The 15,303-nt window shown below is 43.5% G+C and overlaps 1 protein-coding gene across 1 annotated transcript; it reads left to right on the top strand.

The window, feature by feature from the left end:
* The first annotated feature begins 10,764 nt into the window (after positions 1 to 10,764).
* Positions 10,765 to 12,068, top strand: LOC121166221 (G-protein coupled receptor family C group 5 member C-like). Its single transcript, XM_040995335.1, is given in 4 exon segments — positions 10,765 to 11,366; positions 11,368 to 11,414; positions 11,417 to 11,545; positions 11,548 to 12,068. Coding segments are annotated over 4 exon segments (1,299 nt in total).
* Positions 12,069 to 15,303: the final 3,235 nt, after the last annotated feature.

The following is a 15,303-nucleotide window of genomic DNA, read 5'->3' as shown; positions in this document are numbered from 1 at the left end:
ATCAATTTTTGCAGGAAGATTTTTTATTTTCTTTTTCATTACTTTAGCAATGCATTGGTCATTCTGTAGCATTTTGTTTAGCTTCATGTTGATGTAAATTTTGTTTTTCTACCTGTTCTGGATTGTGCTTTTTGGCTCTGTAACTAAGGGGATGTATAATACAATTGTGGCAGATGGCTTTGTATTAGCACAGCACTTGGGGAGTGAACCATCAGATGGAAGATCTTCCTCTTTATCTCTACTCATCTCTATATATCTGTTTGGTCTGCATCCAGACCAAACATGGATTCCTGATTAAATTTTTGAATATATGCTGACAGTAGGATCTGAACTCTCTGACATGTTCCTTGCCTACAATGCTGGGAAACACTTTAATAGCAGAATGACAAACTTATGACTGTTTATGTAGGACTACCCATTGCAACACTAGTGGGTAATTCAGTAGTGTGGAGGGTCTTGGGTAAGGGTACAGCAAATCCCAAAACCAATGGAGAAGCATCATACAATAATAATAATTTGAACCTTGACCAAAAAAGTTAATAATAAAGAGAGAATAATAAAGTTTCTAATAAACATATGTCACAATACATATAAATGGAAATAAATTAGATTAATGAAACTTCTCAAGTGAAACCTCACAGGCTAGGAAATAATATATTCAGTGTCTAAAGAGAAAAACAAAGATATTTTCAAATAAGATTACATCCAGTAAAATTATCCTTTAGAATGAAGAAAAAAGAAAGTATTTCCTACAGAGAATTCCCCACCAGACCAACCTTATGAAAATTTGAAGGGAGTCCTAAAACAGAAGTAACCATCATGTAAATATGTAACAGTATCATGTTTACTAATAGAACACAATCAGTAACATATTAACAAAACGTTAGCAGGTAATTTTCATTGACCAATATTAAATCCAGTGGTTTTTATTCCCTAGTCAAAAGCTGTGTGTTTGTTCAATGAGTTTCAAAGAGGAAGCAACCATATTCTCGTTACAAGAACTCACTGGGAAGATAAAGATACACAGAGACTGAAAATGAAGCTATAGAAAAAGATTCTTCAAGCAAATGAAACCAGAAATGAGGACCATTAGACTCATGTCACATAAAAAAAATATTAAATCCAATCCTGTAAAAAGAGACAAAGAAGGACATTATATGTTTAAAGAATATCAATGTAACAAAACAGATGTAATAATTTTAAATAAATACTGACCTAACCCAAGAACAAGGCGGTTGCCATTCTGGGGTAAAGGATAAAGCCCTTGCTTACAACATCAACATTTCATATGGGAACTGATCGCTACAATTACATTTCCACTTACAATCCACATTTCTGCTTCATGTCTGAGAAAAGTATGGAGGATGGACTAGGTGCTTGTGCCCTGTACACATGGAAATGACTTGGAAGAAGAATTTACGGCTCCTGGCTTCAATATGGCCCTGCCTTGACAACTGCAAACATATGGAGATTGAATTAGCAGATAAAATATTTCTATTTCTTCTCCTTCTCTTCTCTCTCCTTCTCTCTTTCCATCTTTGCCTCTCAGATAATCAAAAATAATTCTTTAAAAAGCGTAGAAAAGAATACTTTAGAGACAAATGCCAAAGATTTTACTACAACTTGAAGTGAAAGATGGACTCCAATATGAAAATATTGTGGGAATTTAACATCTTACTAACATCAAATAATAGACGCCCAAACAGAAAAATTGACAGGGAACATCAGAGGAGAAACATTCACACAGATTTTCACAGAATATTTCACCAAAGAAGTAAAAGTTACTCAATTTACTCATCACAACACGTGCACATTCTAAGAAAGTCCATATATCAACCTATAAATTAATCTCAATTAAGAATATCAATTCAGAGAAGTCCAGAAAACAAAACAAATAGGAACAAAACTATAAAAATCTAAAACCAAATAAAATTAAACATGCCACTGAATAAACGATGTGCCACTGAAGAAATTAAAAGCAGAATAAAAAACCTTCTTGAAGAAAATTATGTAGCTGTATTTCATATGTGTCTCTGAAAAAATTAACAACAAAAACATTTTAGAAGACAGGAAATTAAAATACAAGCTATCAACATCCATTGAAATAAAGCAAAAACATTATTGAGAGGGGCATTTATAACAACAAGCTCAAAAAATAAAAATATCTCAAGTAAATGATCTCAAGGACTTTTTTAAAAGAACAAGTTAGCAGGAAGCAATAAACGATTTTAAAAACCAGAAAAAAAAATTAGTGGAATTTGAACAAAAACAAATAAAATTGCAACAATAGTAGCCATTTTTAAAGAATATGAGCAAAATAAGAATTTCTCCTTACAAAGAAAAATCAAGTAAAATTAGAGATAAAAAGGAATACATCATAAGAAACTACTATGAACAAATATACATCACCAAATTGGAAAATCTGAGATGGACAATCCTTGAATACATATGATTTATCAGGATTGAATTAAAAGGTGGCTTGGCATTGTGGCATAGCCAGTGAAGCTTCCATCTGCAATGCAGGCAGAACAAACGACCACTGCCTTAGGGTGAGATGTTCTAGCTCCCTGCTGATGGCCTGAGAAGGCTGCAGATGATGGTACAAGTGCAGTTAACCCAGCCCTGAGTTTCAGAAGTTATATGGAGTTGGTGTCTGACAATTGCGTTTCTGTCATGGTAAATCTAGCCTAAGCAACAGAAATGGGATTTAGATTACCAGGCAGGGAGAGCACCAAATCATGGGTCAGATACTGGTTAACTGCGAAATTAAGAAAAACTAATACACCTTTCTGAACCACAGCTGCCTAGGTGTAAATAATAATTGTAATAACATATTCTTCTCAAAAACTGTTGTGAAAACTACAAGAAATTACAAATGTTAAGGACATAATGTGGTGTCCAGCTCAGACTACACAGACTAACACATCCAGGGTTGTTTATAACTCTGATTTCCCTTCTAAGATAAAATTTGAAAGTATATGCTGAAATTATGAAGAAGAGAATGCATACAGCCTGGAAGAATGCTTTGCAGAGAGCAGCTCAACTTCATTATGGTGCTTTCTCTAGGGAAGAGTGAGAGGAAACATTCCACAATTCAGGAAAATGTGCTGGCTGAAATGCAAAGGGAACCTCTGGTCAACATACAATATCAGAGGAGAAAGAAAATTAACTCCTTCTTACAAACAAACTAGAGCCTCAAATGGCATTTCACCATGCAGCTTCCAGAGGAGATGTGTTTTATTTGAGAGTGGGGAAAAATGAAAGAGAGATCCCATTCACTACTTCATCCCACTACAACTGCAAGGGCTTGTCCAGGTCATAGGCAGGAGCCTAGAACTTCATCTGGGTTTCCCACATGAGCAGAAAGCTGAAAGAGCAAGGGGCCAGGACTCAGGCCCAGCATCCTGTGTGGGTTTATGGCTATTCCAAGACGTGCACTAAGTGCACGACCAGACATGCAGCACCAGGATGGATTAAATTTTATTTTTAAGAAATCAACATTTAGATTTGTGTGATTTTCAGTCCTTTAATAATTTTGTTTTCACTATAGCATTCACAGAAATATGAGTTTTCTGCTAATACGTTTGCCATACTGTATATTTTAAAGCTTTAACATATTTTTTTCTAAGATCTAATTATTTATTTGAAAGATTTACAGAGACAGGGAGAGAACCAACAAAGAAGACAAGAAAGAAAGAAAAAAAATTGATAGGAGCTTCAACAAAATCTCTCACTTGGGTTACGGGGGCACAGACACTTGAGCACTTTAAGTTGGTTTTCCTAACTAAGCACGTTATTAGCTGGGAGCTGGACTGGGAGTGGACAGGACATGATCTGGTGCCCACATGGGGTGCTGGCATCATAGGCAACAGTTTCAACCTCTTCAACACAACTGCTGAACTAAAGTTTTAGTATTACTCATTCAGCAACTTAGGATTATGACCCAAAGCCTACCTAGTCAACACAACTTCCCACTACAGTTTATCTTTTTCTTAGTAATATGAAGTGTAACTAGTTCGGTGAACCTGCCAGGGCTTGGACCTGGAGTCCCCAGTCACAGGAATGTGTGCCCGATTCAGGAAGCCCCCTTTCTGCCACCTTCCCAGCACCCAAGGTGGTTCACAACCCCCTTTACCTGGTCTGGTCCCTGGGGTTCCTACCTTCTGTCCTGAGCAACAGGAGCTGCTGTTCTGCACTTTCCTTCCTTCTATGGCTTCTGTGAGGAGGTTCTCAGGATCTTCGTCTAGCAGGCAGTCCTGGAGTTTATCCCATTTGTCATCCTCATGCCTGGTGGAGTTCAGTAGACGCTTGTCTGTCTTCAGTTGGAGGCAGAACTTTTACAGACAGTACTACTGGTGGTTTTCCCAGCCTGTGGAACACAAGGTCAGCCCTGGTCAAGGTCTGGTCCCTGACAGATTCCCCACCTCAAGTGACAATGAGTGTTGCCAAGCAATGCCATGAGACGCATGCGCACTTCACGCCTCGCCCCAGCCAGTCATGAGGCATGCGCACAAAGGCTCAGTGGGCAGGACTGATGGGTGGTCCTCCTTTCTGAGCGATTATCTTGTTTTCACAAGTGAATGGAGATTGGTTGTGTGTAAGACACAATCTGGGAGAGATTCATACCTGACTTGATGCTAAAGACCTTGTCCAGAGAAAACACCCCTAAAGGGTCTATGTCCTTATTCCTCAGTCCCTCATTCCTGTGAGCCCTTCGCTGTTTCCATGGGAAATGGACAGTTGCAACGAAGTCGCATCATGGCGATTTTAGATACTGTGTCCCTGAAGGTCATCAACTGCAATTTTGAAGGATTAATCAGCATTTAGGGCAAAAAAATGCCGTTTTTCGCCTATTTAAAGAACTTCTTTTTTCAAAAAATGTATATTTTAAATCAGAGGCTCAGAGATAGAAAGACAGAGGGGATCTTTAATCCTCTTTTGCTCCCTTCCCAGATGTCCACAGGAACAGAGCTGGGCATGACTGACACTAGGAGACAGGTGTCTCTTCCAGATCTCCTGAGTGGGTGCAGGGGCTCAAGCATTTGTGTCACCCTCTGCTGCTTCCCCCTGTGCATTGTCAGTGAGCTGGGTCAGAATTGGAACAACCAGGATTCCATGTGACATCATGGGTGTCAGATTGTACTCACTCCACTCCACTTCAACACCAGCTGATACATCCTATTTCTCACACTCTGGGAGGGTCTTCACAAACTGCTCTCTGAAGGGTCATGTCCTATGGCTCACAGATTATATAATATTTCCCAAAATATTGTCTCATTTTATTACTCAAACACTCTTGGTTTAACAATTGTGCATGAATTCCAAATACTGAGCACAATTTAAAATGTAAATTATGACTTTTCATCCAGCTTTTCATACATAGCAACAATTTATACATGGCCAACTTTGCAAGGATGAAGCATTTCACAATTATAAGTGTACTCTAAACATTCATTTTTGTTATTTATTTATTTATTTATTTATTTATTTACTTATGTATTTTAGGGACTGGGACATAGATTCAACAGAATAATGCAACCACAACAACACAGGGTCACACATTTGTCTCAGTTCATGTTTTGCCTCTCAATTTTATATCCAGCTCCCAGGATGTTTCCTGGGAAAGCAGAGGAGAATTCTTATAGCCTTGGGACCCTATACCATTGACGGAGACCTGTAAGAGCCTCTTGTTTCCAGGCTCCTGGCTTTGTATCCACTCAGCTTTAGCCATCACAGCCATTTAGGGAGACAAACAGCAGATGGAAGATCTCTGTCTCTCCATCTCTCTGTCAATCTTCCTTTCCAATGAAAATAAATGTATATTTCACAAAATTACTTTGTTGATGTTTTTGGTTATTTGTTTGGTCTTTTGGATTTCTTATTACAAGGGTTAGGGAACTGCAGACCCCTGAGGGCCTCTGATTTATGTGGAGTGGCTCAAGTCTGGGGACAGGTAAAGTTGGGTGAGTCGAATGGTTTAGTAGTTTCTACTGTGTGTGATGGTGAAGGGCAGAAGGAGTGTGCCACTCTTCGATGACACTCTACATCACTGCTAAGAAACAGTGTTAGTCATTTCATGTTTACTATGTTACTCTAAAAGACACCAATGGATACAATGATTGAAGAGTATTACTTGAATGATTTTGATTATCCTTAAAATGTGTTGGTTTCCTTATACCAGAATTGAAAAGTTGTTTCTAAGGTCTATTGGCTGTCTTTGTCTGGCTCAGTGTGTCCACAGACCTAGTTGCTAACTGCAAAGCCTGTCCAGGTGTGCTTTTCACCCTGTCCATCAACCCATCATTTGGTGAAATATTCAAAATCTTCTGTTGACTTAGATGGCCTGGATATCATGTTTTTCATGAGTAACTGGGCATGCTTTCTTTTCTTATGTTGAAGTCAGCAAGCAAAAATACACAATCCTGTAACATATGATCCTGAGTCAATGCACATGGCCTTAGGATTTTCCCTAGAGATGAGGTTCCACTTCAGCAGTCCAATTGGGCATTCACGTAAGAAACCCTTTGTCTTCAGACTTGGCTCTGATGTGCACCAGCTGGTGCAAGGTCAGGTTCAGCCCATACAGGTTCAGCACATACAGTGCTCATGTCAATGCACGTATGGGTGGGGAATGCTCCTTGATCAGTTCAAGAGTGGAGCAGCTGTACACAATCTGTTGCCCATATTGGATGCTGTCACTAGGAGTCAGAAGGTTAGCCTGCTCCACACATGGTAAATTCTGCAATGTTAGGAACTCTCTTGGATTGCTCACAGCAATAGCTGTGTCTGACATGCCAAAGTGTTTTCATATGCAACAATGTATAAGTGCATTAAGTGAAGACACTAAGTACATAAATCCCATTTATGGTACAATTTATACTTTTGAATGTTACTGGTAACTTTAAAATTATACTTGTGGGCTGATGTGATGGCTCAGCAGACCTGCATGCAACCTGTGGCACTTGCATCTATGCCATCTGGGTGACAGTTCCTGTGTTGGATGCTCCACTTCCAATCTGGTTCTCTGCTTGTGGCCTGGGAAAGCAGCAGGGGAAGGCCCCAGGCCTTGGGACCCTGCACCCATGTGGGAGACCCAGGAGAGGCTCCTACAACTCATCTGGGGAATGCACCAGGGAATAGAATGTCTTCTCTCTATCTCTTTTTCTGCAAAGTCTGCCTTTCAAATAAAGATAAATCCCTACATATGTATTTCTTACACATAGATAATATGTAATCGGCTATTTTGATTAACTTTAAAATCATGTATTTTAAACATAATTTTCTCACTAAAAGTTTTCAAATATTATCTTGCTTGTTTTATTCAATAGAGGCAAAATGATTTCTCAATGATTAGTTCATTCCCTAAATATTTTCTATATATTCAGGGGAATGACACACCTAAAATGAAATCCAAGATTGTAGAATGAGTTCAACAGGAGATAACAGTGACCCTGTTATCTGAGCCACCTCAATTTCCAACCATGTTAGTGAGGAGCTTTAGTCGGTAGTGGAGCTAGAACTCCATCCCAGGCTCTCTGAGACGGGATACCTGCATATCAAGAGGCATCTTAGCTGATGCAACAAATGCCCATGTTTCTATTCGCTTCAAAAATGACATTAAAAACATGGGTAGAAAGAATTCTCAGCCACATACTTTTTTGAAAAAAAAAAGCAAGTGGAATAATGTGTGTATATAACACACACATAATCTGTGAAGAATAGACAAAAGATATCTCTAAGATTTGTAGAGAGATAGAATTAAAAGCATGCATAAGATGATTCTGATATTTGAAAAAAATAACTGAGAGTTCTTTTGTGGAATTATAATATGATCAATGCTGGAGAAAAATTCATGTGTAGATTTTTTTTTAAAAAAAAGGCATATTCAATATCTGTGGAGTTCAATTTTCAAAGTCAGCAAAAACTTTTTGGGAACTATATATACCCACTATAATTCACAGGCTTCCCTACTCAAGGGTTCTAGAATTTTGTCCACAATTCTATCTGAATTGCTGGGCAGGAAAAGGAGAGGAGGCTGATGTGTTGGTGCCATGTCATAACCAGCTAATTGGAAAGCAGAAGGCCAATGTGGATGGCAAGTATCGTGAAGAGGAAGCCAGTGTACGGAGGGCCTTGGTGGAAAGGCGTACTCACCTGTGGGAAGAGGTTGTTCTGAGGAGGGTATCTGGGGAGAGTGGCTCAGGCCAACACTGAGGAAAACACCATGATAGAGGAGCTTGTGAAACAGAGCTGTGGGACTCTCATGTGTGTAAAGATGTGTCCTCCCAGAGGAACTGAGGAAGAGGAGTCTGTGCCTCAGACCTAGACTGCCCTTCAGAAAGATCTACTGAAATTAAACTCCTTTAAAGCCCCTTCAATCAGCTCCAGGAGCGCTTAGCAAGACCATGGAGAAAGCAGTTGTGTTTGTGACTAGAGAGAAGCCTGTGGTAGAAATGTCTTCCCTCACTGTCAGAGAGGATCCAAAGCAGCAGCCTCATGGTCGTGTGTCCTTGAAAGAGGTGTAACTGAGTCGCTGTAAGAGGATGAACATGAGCAGGATGTTCATGACAGAAAGGTCATCTTCCCGACTCAGGGTTCATGTCCTTCCCTTTAGTTACTCATCCAGGTGGGCTGGCACAGAGCCAAAGCAGTCCAGGTAAAACAGCATGGCCAAAGAGGAGCAGACCAGAAGATGGAGCCAGGGACCAACTGAGGACAGGAAGAGGAGGATCTCCAAGGTGAGGAGCAGGATCCAAATCTGGAAATGCTCCCCTACAAGGAGGAGCAGGAACCAGAGATGATGCAGCCAGAGGGAACTGAAGTGCCCTATACAGATTCATTGTGCAGCATCCCACGCCAAGATATGCATATTCTCATCAATTTAAGTGGGCCTCTGAGGAAACTAAAGCTAATGTAGAATTCGGATGCAGTAGAGTCTTCCTGAAGTGTCCAACAATGTGCTGAGTTTGACATGACAAGCAAAAGGTTGGCAACAGGGAGCCTGTGTCCAAAGCTTGTTGCTGAGGCTGCACTGGGAAGACAAAGACTGGGGGAGGAACGATGTATACCATCCAGGTTCACTGTGAGAATTGAGCAGATGTACACAGTGCTCATGTCAGTCCCCAGCAAGAAGAAAATGCTGATTGCCAAGCACTTCTGTTTGTGTCTTTGTGTATTCTTCTATCAGATGTCACATTGGATCCATTCTTTTGTATGAGGTACTGTGTCATATGGTGGTTCTAAAGCAGGGAAAATTCAGAAAACTTAAAATCATAATTTTCAAAAATGCCTATAATACTGCAGAGTAAAGGACTGATGTCATCAGAAGGAAGAGAAAGTAAAAAACCCTCAACGCAGGGAGGGAAGGTGCATAAAGCCAGGAGCCTGTAGGAACGGGCCTCGCCAACCAGGCTGAGACCCCATTCTTCCTGATAGAGCAAGGCTCCCTCACACCTGGGGAATGCAGCAACCTTGGGCTCAGGGCAACAGTGGTTCTGCTGCACACAGTCTACCTCCAGGGCCACACAAGCGGGTGTGCTGGATGCACTGGGAAAATATAGCCACCTTCTCCCTGGGCACTCACACCTTCCTCTTCCACAGGGAAAAGGGGAGCTGAAACCCTACCCTTTTCCTACCTGACCCTGAACAGCCCTACCTGGAACAGCTTCCCTTCCAGAGCAAAGGCAGTTCCCTCTGCACACACACACTCTGCCTCACTCACCTGAGCAGTCTGTAGGGTTGTGGCTGGAGCTGTGGCAGAGCAGCACAGCCAAGCCTATTTATCCTTGCCTGAGTCCCAGCACTCAGGGATGCTGTCACTGATGTCAGCATGTCAGTGTGATGAGTTTGGCTCCTTCAGGGTGCTCTGGGTCCCTGGCACCAGCTCTGCCCTCTCCCTGCTGAGCTCTTAACTGTCAAGTCCAGAAACTTCTTGATCCTGATTACATTGAACCTGCACTAATGAGCAGAAGGCAGCTTGGTGATGAGCAGGTCTCAGAGGGTCCAAGTTCCTTGAACTTGATTATGATTTCATCTCAAGTCTGCCACTCACCACTAAGACTCAGAAAACAAGTTGAAGGAAATATCTGGGAATAAGAAGTGGTCACTTTCCCAATTTCTTTAATCTTCTGTTTTTTTAATTTTTGAAAAAACATGTATCAATAACATAACTCAGATTGACTTGACTGCACAGCTAACACCCAATGTCCTACTTTGTTAACTTTTCTGTTACTGCATTTCAATGGCCTTGATCATTACTGTAAAATGCTAAAGAAGGAATGAGTGACAGGAATGGCATGTCCACAGGTTTTACAGTTGTGTTACACATGGTTTCAGCGTCTTCTATTATTTTTTAGATTTTTTGTGAGACAATTCCATAATATTTATGTTATGTTATTATGATATTTATGTTCCCTCCCCCACAAAGTCCTGCCTCCACACTGATTTTCCCTATATTGTTACAAAAGTAGAGTTCTTTCTCAGCAGGCATAAGTTCGTCATTCTACATTTAAGTGTATCCTGACATTGCGGGCATGGTTGATGGAGCGCTGAGGCTACTGCAGCTGGGGCTCCGAGGAGAGCCAGGCCCCAAGTACCCGCCCAGGCCCTGCCATCCTAGCCAAGGCTGGGCCTGGCCCAGCGCCCTGCGTGCCAAGTCCCTCCCACTGCAGGCTGAGCCCTGCCTGGGGTTGGAGTTGGCTCCAAACGCCATGTTGGAGCCAGGCTGGCGGTGTGTCCCAGCTGGAGCCTGGCCTGGGAGCCAGGATGGCGACACACAGGGCCATGCTGGTGTGCCTGGGCCTGTGCCTCTTCCTCCTGCCAGGAGCCCAGAGCACCCCACAAGGCTGTAGCCCGGACCTCGACCCCCTTGACTATAACCTGTGTGACCACTCTGGCGCCCAGGGCATGGTCTTGGAGGCGGTGGCCGGAGCGGGAGTTGTCATCACATTTGTGCTTACCATCATCCTCGTGGCCAGCCTGCCCTTTGTGCAGGACAGCCGCAAGCACAGCCTGCTGGGCACCCAGGTCTTCTTTCTGCTGGGCACCCTGGGGCTCTTCTGCCTTGTGTTTGCCTGTGTGGTCAAGCCGGACTTTTCCACTTGCGCCTCCCGCCGCTTCCTCTTCAGAGTCCCGTTTGCCATCTGCTTCTCCTGCCTGTTGGCCCACGTTTTTGCCCTGAACTTCTTGACCCAGAAGAAGCACGGGCCACGGGGCGGGGTCATCTTCCTCGTGTCCCTGTTGTTGACCCTCGTGGAAGTCATCATCAACACGGAGTGGCTGGTCATCACCCTGGTGCGTGGGGACGGCGAGACCAGTGGTAGAGCTGCAGGCAACAGTAGTGCCAGCTGGGCCATAGCCTCGCCCTGCCATCGCCAACATGGACTTTGTCATGGCGCTCATCTATGTCATGCTGCTGGGGGCTTCGTGGGCACCTGGCCCGCCCTGTGTGGCCGTTTCAAACGCTGGCATAAACATGGGGTCTTTGTACTGCTCACCACAGTCACCTCCATCGCCCTCTGGGTGGTGTGGATTGTCATGTACACCTATGCAACGAGCAGCACAACAGCCCCACTTGGAACGATCCCATGCTGGCCATTGCCCTCGCTGCCAATGCCTGGGCCTTCGTTCTCTTCTATGTCATCCCCGAGGTCTCCCAAGTGACAAAGGCCAGCCCCGAGCAGAGCTACCAAGGGGACATGTATCCCACCAGGGGTGTGGGCTATGAGACCATCCTCAAGGAGCAGACCGGCCAGAGCATGTTTGTGGAGAACAAAGCGTTTTCCATGGATGAGCCTGCAGCAGCCAAGAGACCAGTGTCTCCGTACAGCGGCTACAATGGGCAACTGTTGACCAGCGTGTACCAGCCCACTGAGATGACCCTGATGCACAAGGGCCCGGCTGAGGGAGCGTACGACGTCATCCTCCTGCGGGCCACTGCCAACAGCCAGGTGATGGGCAGTGCCAACTCCACCCTGCGGGCCGAGAACATGTACGTGGCCGCCCAGAGTCACCAAGCGGCCACGGCGCCCAAAGACAGCAAAAATTCTCAGGTCTTTAGAAACCCTTAAGAGTGGGACTGAGAAGGAGGTGCTTGGAGGAGCCAGCCGGCTCTGGGGAGGGCCCTGGCCCAGGCGAGGCAGCCGCTCAGAGCTTGTGCCCTAGCTCAAGGCAGCCTTGGTCTCCAAGCATGAAGTTCCCTCTGCCAATGTCCCCGGATGGGGGTGTGCAGTCCTGGGCACGCCCACCCACACCTTAGTATGTGTGGAATCAGGGAGCCAGCCCCGACTTCGTGCCAGAACCAACCATGGTGCTCCAGCTCTGGCCAAATAGTGTTTGTGGGATGGTGGCCGCCAGGTGCTCCGGGCCTGGGCTTGCTCCTCTGTGAGGACCAAGATGCCCTAATAAACATGTCTGCTTTATTAAAAAAAAAAGTTTCATTGGGAGTCCACCTTTGATTTGAAAGTAGAGATGCACTCTGCATTATATCCGCATATCTACATATACAGTTTCAACTACACAGTGGTATAAATTCCCTTAAATGGAAACATGGTCACCCCTTTAAATTGCTTATCTTATATACTAAGAGAAGCTAAAAATACATACTTTCTTGTGCCCGGCATGGTGTCCCAAGTGGTTAAGGTCCTCGCCTTGCATGCCCAGGATCCCATATGGGCGCCGGTTCTAATCTTAGCAGCCCTGCTTCCCATCCAGCTCCCTGCTTGTGGCACGGGAAAGCAGTCGGGGACGGCCCAAAGCTTTGGGACCCTGCACCCATGTGGGCGACCTAGAAGAGGCTCCTGGCTTCTGATCGGCATAGCATCGGCTGTTGCGCTCACTTGGGGAGTGAATCATTGGATGGAAGATCTTCCTCTCTGTCTCGCCTTTCTGTATATCCGCCTTTCCAATAAAAATAAAATAAATCTTTAAAAAAATACATACTTTCTGAACATTTAAAATATGGTCACCCTAAGCTACTTCTGCACTAACTCAGTCTACCTAAACCCCTCCTGGTTTGTGGATTTTGTCTTTATAAACCCAAGTATTCTGTAGTTCAGTGTTGATGTGTCTTAAAGGCAGGAGCCCTTCCTCACTGCTGGCAAGAAAGGACTTGCAAAGGTTACTCAGTGTGTGGTACTCTGTATTGCCTTACTTGAGTGCAGCAAGAAGGCACAGGGAAAGTCTCAACGTCAGGAATCTCATGGAAAAGACCATGGACTTCTCAAGGTTCTGCTTTGTGCATGTGAGAAGATGAACACACACATTTAGTAATGAATTCAAATCCAAGAGGCGATTTTATGAATTACAAGCAACTCATTCAAGTGCAGATGTGAAATTTGTCTGTTTGCTTTTTTCTCTTCTAACTAAAAAAATACTCTTTTGTGTATCTGTGTGATGATCGCCATAAACTAATGAGTCTCTCATGAATACAGAAAATAGAAGACACAGATAAGAACAACTTCCACAATCAAGACAACATGCTTATTTTTCTGAAGATTTATATATGATTATGTGAAAAGTTGAGTTACATACAGGTCACAAAGAAAACTTAGCTAGGAAGTGAGAAGTCTGGAGCTGCTTTCTGTCCTTCTTGCTCCACACAAAGCATGTGAAGTAACAAGTGCCAATGCCGATTTTTAATGATTCCATAAAATATGGCAGTTCTTGCTGAGGAACACCATTGTATCATCCCCTCGGTGGCTACAGGGTTCTTCTGGTGTGAGCACCCAAGAGTCTGCTGGTTACTAATTCTGAGAGGTAGTGGTCTTCATGTTCACCTTCCACCAGAGAGATCCTTGGTTCGATCCCAGGAAGGAACACTGAAAGAGCTGTTTGTTGTTTTTGATTTTGTTCCATGCTCCCACAATCCCAAAACAGGGCCTGCACCCCAGTCAACACCAACACTTCTTCTAGCTCCTCCTCCACAACAAAGACTGAACCAAGAAATTTTGGCCTCCCCAAATTTTTCCAGAGCCCACACTTCCCACTTGCCTTATCCCCTCCAACATGGAGTCCAGTTCTCCTCATCTTTGGTTTGGCCTTTTGGAATAAGTGCACTCCCAGCAGCGTCCTCACTGTTGGTGGATGGCTTTGACCTTGTCTGTCTCTAGCCTGTCCCTGAGAGCAGGTGATGAGCTGCTGATGCAGATCAGCAATGCCCAGTGAAATAAGCAAACAGTGACGAGTTTTGAATTTGACTGTGATGTGTCTGGGTATGACTTCTGGGCTTATCTTGCTTGACCTTGTTGGATCTCACTAATTGGGTTTATGTTGCTGCAAAATAATTGGTTCTCCGTCATGAATCTTCCAAAGAACATCCATTCCAGGGACATTTTCCTCTTCCTTTTTTCTGAATCTACAATGAGGTAGACAATAGATTTTTCTTATTTTCAGAATATTCTCTGATGTTAGGTTCTCTTTCTTGGTGAAAGGGAAGAGAGGGGAAAGAAAGGGGGAGAGTGAAAAAAAGGAATGGAAAGAAAAGAAAAAAGAAGGGAAAGGAAAGAGAAAGGAGAGAGGAGGGAAGGAAGGAAGAAAAAATGAAATTGTTCAATCAGCTAGATATTTGTGTTCTAACTCAAAGTTTACTATTTTTTCTCATTCATTTGATGTCTGTTAGTGAAACCATCGATCTTACATAGTCCTTTCGAAAATATTGGTTTATACATTTTTCATTTCTTTTTTTAAAGTTATTCATTTCTTATTGGAAAAGCAGATATACAGAGAAAAGGAGAGCAGAGACAAAGCTCTTGCATTCACGTGTTTACTCCCTAATTAACCCCAACAACTGATGCTGAGCTGATCTGAAGCCAGGAGTTTGGAGCTTCTTCCAGGCCTCCCAAGTTGATGCAGGGCCCCAAGGCTTTAGGCTGCCTTCTACCATTTTCCCAGGACTCAAGTGGGGAGCAGTAGGGGAAGTAGAGTAGCCAAGAAATGGGCTGGCACCCCTATGGGATCCTAAAACATGCAAAGCAAGGATTTAGCAATTAGCCCATCACACTGGGTCCCATTCATTTTTCCAAGTCTTCTTTTTAATCAGGCTTTAGCTAAAACTTTCTGGCTCTTCTTTCAATACAAGAGTGTTAGTTAGTCCTGGGCCGAGTGCAGTGACCTTGCAGCTAAAGCTCTCTCCTTGAACTTGCCAGAATCCCATATGGACACCAGTTCTAATCCCGGCATCCCTGCTTCCCATCCAACTCCCTGCTTCTGGCCTGGAAAAGCAGTCGAGGAAGGCCCAAAGCCTTGGGATACTGCACCCATGTGATTGACAATAAGGATGCTCCTGGCTCCTGGCGTTGGATAGGC

The sequence above is a fragment of the Ochotona curzoniae genome, unplaced genomic scaffold, assembly GCF_017591425.1.
Source record: "Ochotona curzoniae isolate NIBS_2020 unplaced genomic scaffold, NIBS_Ocur_1.0 contig_931, whole genome shotgun sequence".
In the NCBI taxonomy this organism is placed as follows: Eukaryota; Metazoa; Chordata; class Mammalia; order Lagomorpha; family Ochotonidae; genus Ochotona; species Ochotona curzoniae.
Note: the sequence above shows the minus strand (reverse complement) of the source record. Positions and strands in the feature narration are given on the sequence as shown.